The sequence below is a fragment of the Narcine bancroftii genome, chromosome 6, assembly GCF_036971445.1.
Source record: "Narcine bancroftii isolate sNarBan1 chromosome 6, sNarBan1.hap1, whole genome shotgun sequence".
NCBI classification, from domain to species: Eukaryota; Metazoa; Chordata; class Chondrichthyes; order Torpediniformes; family Narcinidae; genus Narcine; species Narcine bancroftii.
In genome coordinates, this window is record NC_091474.1 from 221,766,020 (window position 1) to 221,782,654 (window position 16,635).

At 43.1% G+C, this 16,635-nt stretch overlaps 1 protein-coding gene across 2 annotated transcripts in view; it reads left to right on the top strand.

Annotated features, from left to right (window-relative positions):
• The first annotated feature begins 998 nt into the window (after positions 1–998).
• The window catches only part of LOC138737046 (uncharacterized), a 320,977-nt gene continuing 305,340 nt past the window's right edge, over positions 999–16,635 (top strand). For both annotated transcript variants that reach the window (XM_069887474.1, XM_069887475.1), the window contains exon 1: positions 999–1,621. In XM_069887474.1, coding sequence (XP_069743575.1) covers positions 1,356–1,621 — 266 coding nt within the window. In that variant the 5' untranslated portion in view covers positions 999–1,355. The remainder of the gene's footprint in view (positions 1,622–16,635) is intronic.

A 16,635-nucleotide genomic window follows, 5' to 3' on the forward strand; every position in this document is an offset into this window, starting at 1 on the left:
GAGGGGCCCAGAGGGCTGGGAGGTCCTCCTGGCTGGTTGTGGAGGGCTGCAGCACTCCTGGTGGGTTTGGAGAGGCAAAACTTTAGTGAAGTGGCCTTTCTTCCTGCATCGGGAGCAGTGCACGTTCCTCGCGGGGCAGTTCTTGTAGGAGCACCTGTCTGACCCACACCGTGACCCACAGTACTTACAGCACCGGCTGGAATCAGTGGCGGTGATACTCTCTTTCATGTGGGGCCCTTCAGCAACTCGCGAGTGTGGGAGGTGAGCATTGAAGACCTTCACATGGTGAGCTGCAGCTTCTAGGGAGCAGATCCTGCTAAGGGACGCATTATTCTTGTTCAGCGGTCTATGTTGAGTTGCCCTCAACCGCAGCCCTCACACGCAGGAATCTTGGACGAGTTACTCCACTTTTCCAGCAGTCATGCCAGCTTCAATGGTGAACGGACGTGATAGCTCTCGCAGAGTCTCCAGGTAAGCATCTGCTGTCTCACCTGGCGGCTGTACTCTAATGCTGAGCAGGTACCGGGCGTAGAATGTATTTGTCAGGGGCTGGTACATACCTTCCAGGGTGGCCAATGCAGGTTTGAAGTCGGTGCAGTTTCTGATAGCCTGGAAAGCTCAGGGGCCCAGTTTGGTGCGTAGGACCATGAGTTTTTTTTCCTCTGGTTTGTATTGATAACCTCAGCCCGTGTGTGGATGATTGCTTCTAGATCTCAAAGTATGCTGGAGCATCCGGGTGCTGAGGGTCCATGTCCAGCCTCTCGAGGGTGAGGAATCTCTCCACGGTCCTCAGAAGTTTTAAGCTGATTAAATTGTGATGCAATCTGGGGCAGCAAACAAACACAAAACTCAAGAAGACTATAATTGCAGGCTTTAATCAGCTTAAAGTTGAACCCCAAGTCAGTGTGGCCTCTGGTTCCACGAGCCAGACTGATTTAGAAAAGGGCCAGCTCCAGCCTTGAGATGGGCCAGTGATTGACAGCTGGCAGGCGGGGCCAGCCTCCCCGGTTCCCTACCTGCAGTAGGAATGCAGCGATGGTCGTGGTCGTGCCCCCAACACTGACCTTGGCGGTCGTGCCTCTCCAACGGAGGGTGGCGGCACTTTCCAAGTCGGAGAGTCTGAGGGAAACCTGTTGGAGCAGGATACTGGAGAAGAGCGGTTGCCGGGAAATTGGAAAGTTGTATCTCCCTCTGCCCCTAGAAACAGTGTCGCAACGTTTCGGAACGAGCCTTGATCCTGAGGCCACGGAGTGAGTGAAGCCGCATCTCATCCCAGTTGATCAGCGGGCCAGTCCAGTCCAGGGCTTTGGCTGCAGGACCGCCTCGGCTCGGCCAGGGACCCTCAGCTCCCGGCCATGGAGAAGACGCAGGCGGCAAAGCAGCAGAAAGGCTGGAAGAAGAGACTGACGCGGATCTTCCAACGTAGCAAATCGACCGGAGAGCAGGTCGGGGAAGATGCCCAGACTGAGGCGAAGGAAGGGCAGGCTGCCGGCAGGAGGAGGGCACGGAGCTGGGGCTCCTGGCGTCAGAAGAAGAGGTGCCCTGAGCCCTGGGTGCCGTCGACCCCGCTGTTGCTGGGAGGAGGAGGCGAGGAGCGGCTCATCCCTGCAAGGAGCTTCACGTAAATCAATTCTTTTTAACTCTCCCACCCCCACCTCCCCTTATTTTATCCAGGGGCTCAGTCCAAACTTAACAGTGTTGCACCAGCTGCTGCAGGAGGCGGACTGTTTCTTTCTAACATACTGAGTGGGTTAAAATGGAAATAAATCAATAGCAAAGAGAGATTGAGGGTACTTCGTAAAAAAAAGACTTTGCGCACGGTCGGAAGAAGGTGATTTATTAATAAGTAATTTATTGGTGCAGGTAGGTTGATGAAAGCCTGGCGCTGTCCTTGCCCAAGCTGCTGCAAGGAAAACGGGCGAGTCCCCCCACCCCCCCCCACACACACACACACACACACACACACACACACACCCCCCCCACACACACCCCCCCCACACACACCCCCCCCCACACACCCCCCCCCCACACACACCCCCCCCCCCCTACACACACACACACACCCGGTCCCACCGTGTCGGTCTCCCTCCTCCAGCAGCCAATATCAGCGAAGTCGGAATTTATGAAAATGAAATTTATTTGGAAAAGAGAAATGAGTCACGATGTGGGGGCTGTTGTATCAGTTAACAACAGTGCAGTCAACAAGAACACCACGCTGGGGAAAGCCAGCAGGTCGAGCAGTGGACGAAATGGAGCAAAGATCAAGGTTCTGATCAGTCTTCTGAGACAAGGTTCGCAGAGCTGGGACCTCTCTGGACCGAAACGGGGTGAAGGAGAATTAATTGAGGTCTGAGAGGTATAAGGGGTTTTTAATGCACAAAAACCACGTTATCCCTGCTTTTCTTTTTAAAAAAAAGGTGAATTTATCTTTTACACAGAGGATCGTGCAGTCCTTTTTTGGAGCGCCGGCTTCCCAGGCCAAAAGAAGGGCAGCAGTGCCCATCCTGCTACCCAAAGCGCAGCAACCCTGCCCCCTTCCTCCTCCATTCCACTCCCTCACTCTTCCATTCTCCCTTCCTCTTGCCCTATTTCCCTGCTCCATCCCGACAGCCCCCATCGCCCTGCTGCCTTGACAGCCCCATCAGGAGTGGATAGCATGAGAGAGCAGGCCGGGGGACCGGTGTGAGGGAGCAAGTGGTGTGAGAGAGTAGGGTGGAGGAGCAGCTTGAAGGAGCGGGGCGGCGTGGTGGAGTGAGCGAGCGCAGCCTGACCACTCCACCAGCCGCTCTGTGTCAGCGCAGCAGGGTGGGGCCTTCCTGCCTCTTTCAATGGCAATCCTTTTACACAGGAGGTGGAGTAACTTCACTCTACCTCTGACACTACCACTCTCGGTGGAGGGAACCTGGAGCTATTTGGACCAGCCAATCCACCTTTGGACCTTTTATGCAGGTAAGTGGAGCGTCTTAAAGGCAGAGGAAACCTGTCTTTACAGATTGCTAATTTTCACTTTAAAGGGGCTATCAATAGATAGTGTGGATGTCCAGCACCTTTTGCCCAGGGAAAACCAGGGGACAGCTCTACAAAGTAAAGGGAGGAAAGTTTAGAAGAGACATCAGGAGTAAGTTTTTTTATATATATATCAACACAGTAGTGGTTGCCTGGAATGCCTTGCCAGGGATGATGGTGGAGGCTGAAATAGTGGGGCATTCATGATTCTCTTGAAGTTTTTAATGCTCAAAACTGATGTAATCACCTGCTCAAGGTTTTTTATAATAAAAAAGGCAAATTTACCTTTTATGTTGACAACCAAAAATGCAGATCGCGTGGTGCTTTTATGTAGGGGTGATTCACGAGCCAACTTCCTAAGTTGGAGGCAGGGTGAGAAGTGCAGTAGCACTGCCTGCCACCATGACATCAAACATGTGCGCTGGAAAGGGAGAGCGGCCTATACTGAAAAAAGGCGACTGAAGAGCAGGTACGAGTGCTAGTGGAGATCTGTGCAAGCAGCCTTAGGAATCAGGCAGATCTTCTGTGCAACGTAATCACCTTTTTTGACCATATGGGTTCTTTAAAATTCGTGCTCTTGGGTCGCAGGCTGACAGCATCATCACCTTTAGAGCCACATTCAATGGCAATCCTTTTACGGAGGAGGGGGAGCTCCACCTCTGACACTACCCAGGTGGAGATAATGTGGAGCAAATTATGTAGATGACACTTCCCAGCTTCTAATATTTCAAACATGTCATCTTATAAGAAAAGTAACCCTCGATATTCCAAATTGTATCTTATTCATCCAAATAAATCAAACTTCTTAATTGCAGCTGTAAATAGCTTTAATTTTTCATTGATAAAAATGACTAAACATTTTCATAGCTTCACACTTCATAACAATGAGTAAAACAAAGCATATTGTAAATGGTAACAATACTCAACTTCAAACAAATATAAACAAATTAAAATGATAATAAAGGATTAATAATGAATAATAAGGATAAATTCAAAAAGTTTCCCAAGTGAACTTATTCTCCTTCCATGGTTCTTCCAATAATATCCTTGTCCACTCAGATATTACGACATATGACATCATAGTATCTATGGTATCTCTACAAAAAACAATTAATCCTTAAAGGGATAGCACAAAATTACTAAAAATCAAAAACATAAGGTTTTATCCTCTACGTTCTGGTCCCTAATTATTATAATAGACATTAATGACTAATACATAATAATTACTATTACAGATACAAAATTAAATATAATTATCAAATTAAAAATCGAAACTTTATGCTTCTTGTAAAAGATAGATTTTAGTAATAGGTCGATTTTAAGTAACCAGTCTTGGTTTTAATCCACATATGGTGAACGAAACCTCCTTTGTCTGGAAATGCTTCCACAATTTTCCTCAGCAACTAGCCAATCCTCCTTTGGATCGTTTATGGAGGTCAGTGGAGCAATTTAAAGGCAGAGGAAACCAGTCTTTACAAAATGCTAATTTTCACTATAAGGGGGTCTATAGGCAGGTGTATGGATGAAAATAAAAGAGGGTTACGAGGTAGGGAGGGTTTAATATTGTACTGTGCTGTAATATTCTATGTTCATTGTGTTTTTACTTCATTCACTGTGCCTGCAGACATTCGTGTTTTAGTCAACAAGAAATCTAATTTCCCTAAGAATGATCATCTGGTAAGAGTAAAACAGGAAAGTCTGCAGATACTGTGCTTGTAGTATAAGCACAGAAATGTTGGAGGAACTCAATAGGTCTCACTGCGCACCTTGAGAAAGGGCTCAGGCCTGAAATATCAGTAATGCATCTTTACCCACTACTGATACTGTGAGACCTGCTGAGTTCCTCCAGCACTTGTATGTTTTTACTGATAATCTGTTATCCTGCTCATAAATCCTTGTGGCCTGGTAACTGGCTCATCTGGTTCTGTTTCCCGCTCCCTTTAAACACACTGGGGCTCACCTCACTCACTGGAAAATTGATTGTACTCTTGCGCAACACTGAAGTAAAATATATGGGTGTATTTCTTGGAATATTACTTGACCAGTCTGGCATCACCAAAATCTGATGAGTATGGATTATAAGAGTTTTACTGAACCCCATGGAGTGAAGATTGCTGGGATCTGTAGAGTAGTTCCTTTGAAGATCTAAATATGTTTAGAAATGCGTCTAATTTCATTATTCCAAAATATTGCTGCTGGTGGAAGCCCCACTGTTGTCAGATTATCATCATAACCGTATAGCCATCTACGGAGCGGAAACAGGCCACGTTGGCCTTTCAAGTCCGCACCGGTTCACTGATTTTGTGCGCCCTCTTCAGGCATTGGTCCCAGTCGATCTTCATTCAATAACGGTGGGCGAATTCAATGCGGGTGGAATCTTATTGAAATTGAAAGCAAGATTGTTGTCCAGGACATCACAAACTGCGAAATGATGTTGCTGACCCCATATCTGGACAAGAGCAGGGTGCATGTGGAAGCTCAACTCCCTCGTGGAGGGAAAGACCATCGTTTTTTAAGTATGCAAGTGTTTCCTGAGAACTGATGCCCATTGCAATATGGAGTATTACCTTAGGGTTGGGAACTCTCATTTATAATTCACGGCTGTATCTCAGGAATCTGATTTGCATCACCTTAATTGGATGATAGTGGATTTCAGTCAACTCAGTCCAGCAGTCCAACTAAGCATGTGTTTACATTCTGAACTCGAGGAGGAGTTTCTCTTGAGTTTTAACTCTTTGGGACAAAACACATAGAAACAAATATGCCTTTGGACAGAGAGAAGACTAAGGACCTATCTGGGCAATTGCATTAATATTTGGAATGGAGAAGCAGAATAATGAAGAGTGACCCATCCCCAAACCTCAAATCCCATGGATGTATTTCAAGAATTTTATGATTACCTTGCAATTAGCCTTGAAATTGAGGCAGCTGGATTTATAATTTGCAAGCTGCTCCTAGCAAATCCTCTGCTTAGATACATTAATGCATTTGCATTTGTCAAATAGCTTGACTGCAAGTAATATGAACATGAAGTTATTGCTTATGCAACTCCATTTGCAAGCAAAGAAACAATACTGGTTTCTGGATGACTGCAGTAAAGTAATGTCACAAGTAGCTGACGTGATGCCAACTAAATTTGTTTAAGGTGTTGACAGAGATCTGAAATTTGATTGCTTCAATATATATGTAAAAGGTTTTGTTGGCAAAAAGTTTAGTCAAATAAAAGGGAGGAAGAAAATAAATAGGAACGGAATTTATTCTGTCAACTTTAAATAGGGATCTGTCTTGGCTCCATTTTCTTGACTTTTCCCATATCCTTTGATTCCTCAATATCTAGAAATGTATCCATCCAACTGTTGAATGGACTGTTCATTTGTGTAGAGAATTCCAAAGATTTCTCCCTGTCTCAGTCTAAACTGAAATGACCTATGCCTTTAGCAACTGTGCCCTGTGGTTCCAGATCCCTCAGAAATATTCTCCCCACATTGACACTATAAAGCCCTTGGACGATTTGAAACTTGACTGCTCAATTTCTTCTGTATGACAGAGCAGGGATAAGCATGTTGAATCTTCACAGTACTGCCATTAAATTGTGCTTTAGGTGAAGACACAAAACTGCTGCAGAAACTCAGCACCCATTAGGATGCGAAGATGACTGCAGTAATGTAATGTCACAAGTAGCTGATGTGATGCCAACTAAATTTGTTTATGGTGTTGACAGATCTGAAATTTGATTGAACATTTCAGGGTTGAGCCCTCTGTCAAGCTTGTTTTTGCATCCTATGGTCGCTGCAGGACCTACTGAGTTTCTCCAGCACTTTTGTGTATTAACTACAATCACAGCGTCTGTAGACTTGTTTCACAGTGATCAAGGTGTAGTCTTGCTAAGGCCCTTTATAATTACAAAGGCTGTGAAATGAGTACTAGGGGGCCTAGCCTCAAGATTTAGGATGGAGATGAGGAGGGAATGCTTTTTCCAGAGTGGTGAATCTATGGAATTCTCTGATAACGGAAGCAATGGGAGGCTACCTTGGTAAATATAGTTAATACAGGATGGGATAGAATTTTTGCATAGAAGGGGAATTAAGGGATATGGGGAAAAAGGCAGGTTGTTGTAGATGAGCCTATCATCAGATCAGCTATGATCTTATTGAATGGTGAGCAGGCTTGATGGGCCAAATGGCCTACTCCTTCTCCTATTTCTTGTGTTCTTATTCTCTATTCACATCCTCTTGCAATAAAGGCCAATATACTATTTGATTTCCTAAATGTTTACGGTTTCTTGATGTTGGGCAAGGACACGTCGATCTTTTTGAACACACTACTCAATCTCTCACAAAAAAACCCACCACATTTTTTTTGTATTTTTAAACTGTTGTGGATAATCACAATATTCCATTTTCTACTCTGTTTTGCCTGTATCGAAGCCCCTTTCAATCATTATCACAACCCATATTCCTGCTTGGATTTATAACATCAGCAACTCAGGTCTCATCCACCCAGTCTTTGATGTATATTGTGGAGCCCAAGCACTAATCCCATAAAATTTCTCTGGCAAAAAATTTCTCTTTGACAACCAAATCATAATCCATGTCAGTATATTTCCCTCAATTTCAAGTGTTCTATGTTTGTTTATGAACCTCTTGTGAGGGATCCTGTTGAAAGCCTTCCAATTCATCACCATTATGTGCCTGACATTCATTAATCCAATTCAAAGTAGTGCTTTGTGTTCACATGTCCAAAGATAAGTTGGGTTGTATCTTTTCTAATATTAACCCTACTCATGACAGATGTAAATCTGATATTGCTCCATTAACACATAGGTTTTGGTCTTGTCCATCTTAGAAATCTATTGGAAAGAAATTTTTAATTTCTTTTCAACTGTATTTTAGGTGAAGCTACGACCAAATCCAATAACTGCTCTTTTGGGGTTATTGAAACAGACAAAGGGAATTTCTCTATACCTGCATTGTTGGCTAGAAGAGCCATCTTATTCAAATAGAAAGACTCTAGACCTCCAACAGTGTTTCAATGGTTTTCTCATATCATGAAAAAAATTAGATACTACATATTTGACTCGTTGGTGAAATTTGAAGATCCACGTTGACCTTTTATGTCTTTGTTTCATTTGATGTAAATGTTTTAAATGTGATTAGATGTACTCACTCTTCCAGATGAGAAATAGTCTTACCTTTGTTTTTTGATCTGAGGTAAAAGGTGCCATGAGAGGAAACCTTTCCACGGAGATTACACAGGACATTTGGTAATTATGGGGGAGAATCAACCACATGATTGATTTTTGTCCAATTGTCCAAAAGTAGCACCAGATTAACCTGCAGGAATGTTCAAGTACCTAAATGAACTCCAGGCCATGAACACTTGCTTACAAGGGCTCTTTGTCGATTTCCCCTCATGTGACACTGCTGGAGAAAGTGAGTTCTGCTGTGGAGGAACAGAAAATCCTTCACGTATGCAATCCTGACCTGGTGCATCTAGTTTTTTCTGGTCTTTGCCATGGAAATTCAGTTTGGAGCTTGAAATAAATAATGAAGAACTTGAAATCCACTGAGCAGAGAAATTCCAATCAAGTCCAGTCAAGTTTATTGTCATCTGATTGTACAACCTGATGAAACCCGTTTCTCCGGTCTTTAGTCCAAAACACATAGAGATACAGATAAACAATATGTATGCAAATGGTCTCATATGGTCAGTGTGAGCAGTTCCTTTGGTCGTTCAGCATTCTCACTGCCGGTACGAAGAAGCTGTTCCTCAGCCTGGTGGTGATGGCTCTGATCCTCCTGTATCTCTTTCCTGTTAGGAGCAGCTGAAAGATGCTGTGTGCAAGATGAAAGAGGTCCTCAATGATTTTTGTGTCCCCTCTTCAAACAACTATCCCATTAGATTATGTCGATGGGGAGGAGGGAGACCTTAGTCATCCTCTCTGCCACTCTTCTGGTCTTGTGAATTGACCTCTGATCCATTTCTCTGCAGCAACCATACATTACGGTGATGCAGCCGGCCAGGATGTTCTCGATAAAGCTCCTATAGAACATTGACATAATGATGGCCTTGCGTCTTCTTAGGAATTGCAGTAACGGTTGCGCCTTCCTGAAAAGTGAAGAGATATTGTCCACTGCTCCTTAATGGATACATGGAACACCACAGGAAAGCTCATGGCTCAATAGGTATGTGGCAGCTTCTTGTTCTCCACAAACCGTGATCTTGTCAGATTTTCCTGCATGAGGAGAGTTGTCAGTACATGAGCAATTCTCCTGGAGGTATGATGCATGCACTTGCCTCTTCTGCGGGAACAGAGTTTTCCTCTCCACTCAGTCCAGTTGCGCCTTGTCGTCATGAGCAGGGTGAATTGTCTAGTAGTCTGATCCCATGCAGAGGAGTGCAAGAGCAGTTATCTTCTCACTTGGGATCAACCAGTGGCTCAACTCGGGTCTAAAGCAGTTTTCTGCGTTGCAAGAGTACCAGTTCTCCTCCCTTCATAGTCCACATTTACCTATCATAGACCTCTACCAAGGCAGTCTGGAGGTGACATATCCATGACACAGGCATTTGCATCCTCTCTTTATACAGGCAGAAATACCCAGCTGCTTCAAGAAGGCCAAAGGAAAACACAATAATGGGCCCAAATGACAACCATCTGGTGGCTCTGACATTCACCACCATGAATTGCTTTGTGAGGCTGGTTATAGCTTGCAATAATTCCAACCTCCCAGCCAACCATTACCCATTTCAGTTTGCCTACCACTGCAACAGGTCCACGGCAGATGCATGGGACTAAACTCAACCTTGGACAGGCTGGATAACAAAGACATGAACCATTGACTACAGCTCCATCCCCAACACTATGATGCCAAATAAACTCATCCCAAACGCCCTCTGCAACTGGATCCAAAACTTCCTGTCCAGCAGCCCACCATTCATGATTGGTGACAACTCCTCCTCCACGATTGTCTTAAATACCAGTGCCCCTCAGAGCTATATGCACAGTCCCCTACTTTACTCCCCTGACTGTGTGGACAAACTGCTCCAACTTCAGCCCTGAATTTGCAGATGACACCACTATTATAGGGCAGATCTCTGAAAGTGATGTTGAATAGCGGCACTAGTGACTTGGTGCCAGGACAACAACCTCAGCAAGATGAAGGAACTAGTCATGGACCTTCTGAAAGAGGGGTGGAACTCCCTCCCCTGCCTGCATCATGTTGCTGAGGTAGGAATGGTAGACTGCTTTCAGTTCCATCAAGTAAACACAATGGAGAGGAAAGCACGTCAGTACATCTGCTTTCTCAAAAATCTGTGAAAAATTGGCATGTCACTTGAGTCATCTTGTAATTTCTACAGGTGCTCCATTGAAAGTATTCCATTGGGGTGCATCACTGCATGGTATGGGAACTACAAAGAAGTGCAGAGAGTTGTGAACACAGTTCAGACCATTACCAAAGCCCCTTCTATCTACACTTCTCGCTGCCTTGAAAGGCAACCAAAATGTTTTTAAAAAATTCATCCCATCCTGGCCACATCCTCTTCACCACACTCTCCCCTCCCCTCCCCCCCCACCCTTGTGAAGATTCATGTATGAGTTCACAAACCACCAGATTAAGGACAGATTCTTTCCCACCATTATCGGACTCCTGAATAAACCTCACAGTGGAAAACTGTTGCCTTTGTTCTGCACTAACTGATCTTTCTCTGTAATTCTGCACTCTGTTCTGGATTTTTATTGCTGTACAGTGTATTAGTTGACCGGCTGGACTGCTCGCAAAATGAATTTTCTTACTGAAATTAAAGTTAAGCTTTACTTGAACAAAAGCTTCCCATTCGTCGAGGACATCAGTGCAAGTTCTGTGAAAGGATCAAGAACTTCAGGATTCAAGTAGATAATACACAAAACTTGAGGGCTTTTGTTTGCCATAAAGGCATATAGAGGTGCCATTAGCCCTACACCTCCAGCAATAAAAGAAAGGGGAGCAAAATAGACTCTTCAAAGACACCAGGTATCCATGGATTGGTTTCCTGCTCCTCCGTAACCCCTGCAGCCACACAGCCTCCTGGTTGTTCCAGGAGTAAACCCACGCTCCTCATTCTGAACCTCTGATATGATGCGGAAGCTGTTAACACCCAAGACTCTTTGGGAGCATTTCTGGCATTGGCACCCTCACAATTCCCAGTCCTGATACCTGGTTCTCATGAACCAGTCTCCAGCAGTCCTCAACCTGGTGTGAGTTCTTTGACCTCTGGCATTTTTCCATACCTTGATGACAGGCTCTAGCCCAAAACATCAGTTGTGTATTTTTACCTTCGCTATATAAAGGATACTGTTTGACCTGCTGAGTTTTTCCAGCATTGTGTTTTTACTCAACCACAGTTTTGTGTTTTACTTCTGGCTATTTGCACCTGTGTGCTGCCCAATTAACCTGAAAACCCTGCACGTTTTGGAGGTTGGGAGTACACTTGAAAGCCCACACAGACACCAGGAGAATGTACAAACTCCTTACAGACAGCACTGGATTTGAACCCGGGTTACTGGCCCAGTTATAGTGTTGCGCTAACCGCTACGCTAACTGTGAGCTGGTGTTGATCAGCCACTGAAAAAAGGTCAAGGTTTGGAACAAGGTTGTGATCCTACAAAGTGGAGCAGGTCTAAGGAATTGTTTTGTGTGAGGGTGGTATTCATTCAACTAATTACCATTCACTTGGAAAGACTGATTCTGTCGCAAGCATTCATGGAGGTATTTCTGTTCATTCAGTATTGGTGGACCTCCAATCCTGATGTGAGGTATTATAATGTAATATCAGGGTTTTATAGTGCTGCCATTGTTGGTTAAATTATTGGATGAGAAATCCATGGGCAGGGTTGGTCAATAATTATCACTTACCTCCCCAAGGGGAGTCATTCTGCCTCCCTGGCCTGGCCTCTCTGTGACTAAATCAACATGGTTGACTCAGAAATGGAGACACAATAGACCAGTATTTAGAGTGGAAAAAGCAAACTGCTAGTGGAACTCAGTGGATCAAGAAGCATCTGATGAGGCTAAGGAAACGTCAGCGATTTGGGTTGGAACTTTGCATCGGGACAGCGTCTCAACCTGAAACGTCGCCCATTTCTTTGCCTCCACGTATGCTGTTTGACCCACTGATCTCTCTCAACAGCTTTTTAAAAAAACTATAAAATGCTTCAGCCAGCAATCTTATTCAAGGAAAATTGGAGAAATGTTGTGAATGCTGGCTTTGCCAGTGACTCCACATTTATCCCCAAAAAAAACAAATTAGGGAAGAAAATAAAAGGACACATTTGGCCGATTTTTGTGAACAATATTAGAATTAGGGATAATATTGTGCGACGTAAGGGAAGGGGGTAGTTGGGGTATATTTTGCCTAGATATTCAACTGCACAAGTTCATTTGAAGGACCTACTCCCTTTGCGAGAGTCCCATCTTGCAGTCACTTTGTCCCTGCTCTGCTCTCTGATAGAAGTAGGTGATAGCAGGGCCTCTCCCTTGTGGCCTGCCTTATGACTCTGCTTGCCCCCGCAAGGCTTGAAATTGGAAGGTTGGAAGCTTTACATTTTCTTCCAACAGACGAATGTTTGCCACATGGGGATAAAGTTGCTTCAAGGCTTGCTCAAATTTTATCCCCTCCATAGCTTGGGGCATTTGTGATAGAACAGATCCCTGCACTCCACCTGTTTCTTAGATGACTGTCCAAGTTCAGGAAAAGTCGGATCAGCTTCCAAAACTCCTACTTATTGCCCACCAAAAAGTGCAGAGAAAGGAGTGCCCCATTCAACCTTTTGAGGCTTCAGTTTTCCAGGCATCTCAGATGATCTGTATCTTTTATTTACCCTTAGTAGCTTCTAATCTTTAACTGTTCGAATGGACAGCTTTTCAGATTGGTTCTGGATAGTCACAGAGCTCTTCAGCACAGAAATAGGCCCTGTGGCTCACTAGTCCACAACAAGATCATCATTCAATGCCCTTTTAAAATTTTATTTGCATCGAGGGTGATGATCGACCATTGTGAACCTTCACAGTCTTCAGATCAACCTCCATCCTGAAAGCAGTGGGAAAAATGCTAATGTCTATCATTGAGGTTGCAGAACATTTGCAAACAAATAATAGGACTGAGAGATATCAACATAGCTTTATTAAAAGGACACACAAGGACTGATATTAAATTCATGGGAGGAATAGATAGGGTAGATGACAGAATCTTTTTTCCTGAGAGGAAATGTCAAATACTGGAGCAGTGGTATTATAGGTGCTCTGGGTTCGAAAGGGATTACTTAAGGTGGTATGTGAGTGGGGAAATAAAAGGTTGAGAACCCCAGTTCTAGAGGTATAGCTTTAAGGTGAGAGTTGCAAATTTTAAGATTCACAAGGCAAGTTGTTTTTTACATAGGTGCTTGGGAAGGGAGGTCACAAAATCAAATATAACAGCAAAGCTGAGAAATATTAACCTTGTGCAGGCAGATCGCATTAGTTTGATATGGCTCCATGGTTGGCACAGACATTGTGGGCTGAAGGGCCTGCTTCTGTGCTGTACTGTCCCATGGATTATGAGGAAGATGCAAAGAGGCTTCGGGGGAATATAAATAAAGTGAATGGGTGAGAGCTGTCAAATGGAATGCAAAATGCAAAGTGACCCTGGTTTTAAAAAAAAATAGAGAAGTGCAGTATTTTTTTAAAAAGGTGAGAGATTTAAAATGTTTGGAAGGATGTTTCTGCATAGATTCATGAACAAGACCAAAATACAGGTCGATAAACCAATTAGAAAGATAAGGAATATGTGGAATTTGAGGACAAAGGTAACCCACATCTGGCTGCAATTATATCGGGTCCTGTACGGATTAAATCTGGAATATTCTGTGCATTTCTGGATTCTCTTCCTTGGTAAAGATACTCTTGTGATGGAGAGTGGGCAGCAAAACGTTCTATAGACTGATTTCTCGCTTTGGGGGGTGGAGGGGAACGTCAGATGAGAATAGATTAAATAGACTGGACCATCCAGGAGTTTGAGCGAGGATTTCATTGAAATGTGCAAAGTTCTTCCGAGGCTTGACAAGGATGATAGAGACGTTACAGGTTCAGGAATGTTGGATTCAAGGCTCCCAGTCTCAGAGTAAGGAGTTGGTTTTTCAGGACAGAGATTAGAAAATCTTGCAGAAGCTGGCAATTTTATGGAATTCTCTTTCCCAGAAGGCTATCGAAGCTCTTTTGCTGAGTATGCTTAAGATTTTTAAAAAGTGATAGAATTTTAGACAATGGGGAAGTAAATGTTGGAATGTGGCATTAATTAAATACCATGTGTTTTATTTGCTCTACTTGTGCATGGGTTTGCTTGCTGAGTATCCCTTTTGCACTCTACCTTTGTACATGTGACAATAAACTTGAATTTAGATTAAAGTCTTCCTAACATGGTGGAGCAGAGAAAAGTGGCTGAATAACTACACTTGCCCCTATTTCTTATGCTCTAATCTTGGAATGCAGACCTTGATGCTATTTCTACAAATAAGGATGGGGGTGCAGGTAGGTAAAGAGTGTCTGGTGGCTGGAGCCTTAGCGGGCCTTGGCATACATTTTGAGATGGTCTTTAGATGGAAGTGCTTAGAACCTTATTATTACATGTATATTCTGAAAAGTGGTGACTCAAAAAAACACATCTATGTCTTAGATTGTTGAGGAGTCATTACATGAAAAAGCAAAAAAAAAACTCTACAATAGAACCTGGATTTTGGTCCACACCAACAATTTGAATTTGTGCAGAGCTGCCAAATGTGAAACATCCCTTGCATGCAAATGAATATTGATTGCAACATCAAAGAAATTGGGTGTCAGGAGTACATTTTCTCATGCATTTACATATATAGTTAAGTTAGTCTTGAGTCAAGAAGTATTCTTCCAATGGAGCATATCACAGCTGCAGGCATAAATATCAAAGCAAAAAGTTGGATATTTAATCTTTTCCAATATAAATGCAAAAAATGTCAAATATAAAACCAGAAGCAGGTGTAAAGGATTTGTATTAACATATAATTTAATGTTAAACTATATTTCTCTCTATATATACATATTAGTAAGGTAAATTGTAAAGTTAAAATATTGTATCTGTATTCTTAGTAAGTTAGCTGTGGGTTGGTTCAGGGTCACAACACATCTATAGCGAACTGTTGTTTTCTGAGTAGAATGTTCATTCTTGGAATCTGCGTCTTGGACAGACAGAGCTAATGCATGAGTCAGAAAGCAGGATGGAGATCAAGAATCTGGTTGTGTGGTGCCAGGACAATAATCTTGCTTTCAATTTCAATAAGATTCCACCCGCATTGAATTCGCCCATCGTTATTGAATGAAGATCGACTGGGACCAATGCCTGAAGAGGGCGCACAAAATCAGTGAACCGGTGCGGACTCGAAAGGCCAACGTGGCCTGTTTCCGCTCTGTAAATGGTTATATGGTTATAACTGCTGAAGGAAGCCATCTGCTTTTAATCAAAGCCATGTAAGCCTCTTGAACAGAGATAAGGTCAAAGGTTGTTATGGATATGGAATGGTTTTGAAAAAGGAACAGAATTTTGGTAGAAGTAAAACTAATGGTCATGTGGTTTAGAAGAATTGGGACTCACCTCGATGATGGTCACATGATTTGGAGAAATGTATTACCAAATTCAGACATTTTAAGTTCAGTTTTTGTAAGGGTTCACTTTGGAGACTACAGCAGTCAAAACCCCTGTGACACAGCAGTTGAAACCTTGTGAAAGACAGGGTTGAATTACAGTAATCAGAATTAGTGCTGCTGTTGTGTGTTACTCCTGGGAAAAGGGGGACACAGAATCAATGGCTTTTGAAATAAGGAAGACCATTTTGCTGTCTCTTTGGAAAAGAGCACAGAATTCTACTGGGTCTATTTTTGTGTGGGCACTTTGTTTAACCTTTGCCTATGTTTGTGAATTCATCTTGGAGGAAAATAACCATGTTGTGAGTAAAAAGGCCTGAAGATATAATTTTAAAAATGCTTTATAATTATTTCTGAACTGAGAATTTAAGACCTTCAAGCAAGCTGAACTTTTAAAGATTAACTTTTCAGAGCGAGACACACACACACACACACACACACACACACACACACACACACACACACACACACACACACACACTTACATTTGTGCATATAAGTAAGAAATTATATGTTGTTAATAGTTTAATTTTTTTTAAATTATTTTGAATTCTCCATTGTCTGGTGAATTTCAATTGCTGCTCCTGTGTTAGTGCTAACAAAAGCCCTTTAGTCCCAAACATAATTAAAAGGGTTGTTAGTTCGTAACACAGGGTAACGAGCTGTTCTTTGTGTATTATTTTGAGAAGATGTAACACTGATCGCATAACCAACTAAGAATATTGACCCACCAAGTTATACATTACTTATTCTTGATTCATAACCTATTGTCAGACTCCAGAGATCATCTCTGTAATCATGGCAGGAAATGAAGAATGGTAGATCAGTACAATGTTCATATAATGAGGAAGGGGAGTGGCTAGGTGGAAGAAATTGGCAAGTGGTCTTTTGCTGATTTTATGACCTTGTTATTGCTGGAAGAAATGCACTGCAATTTGGAATA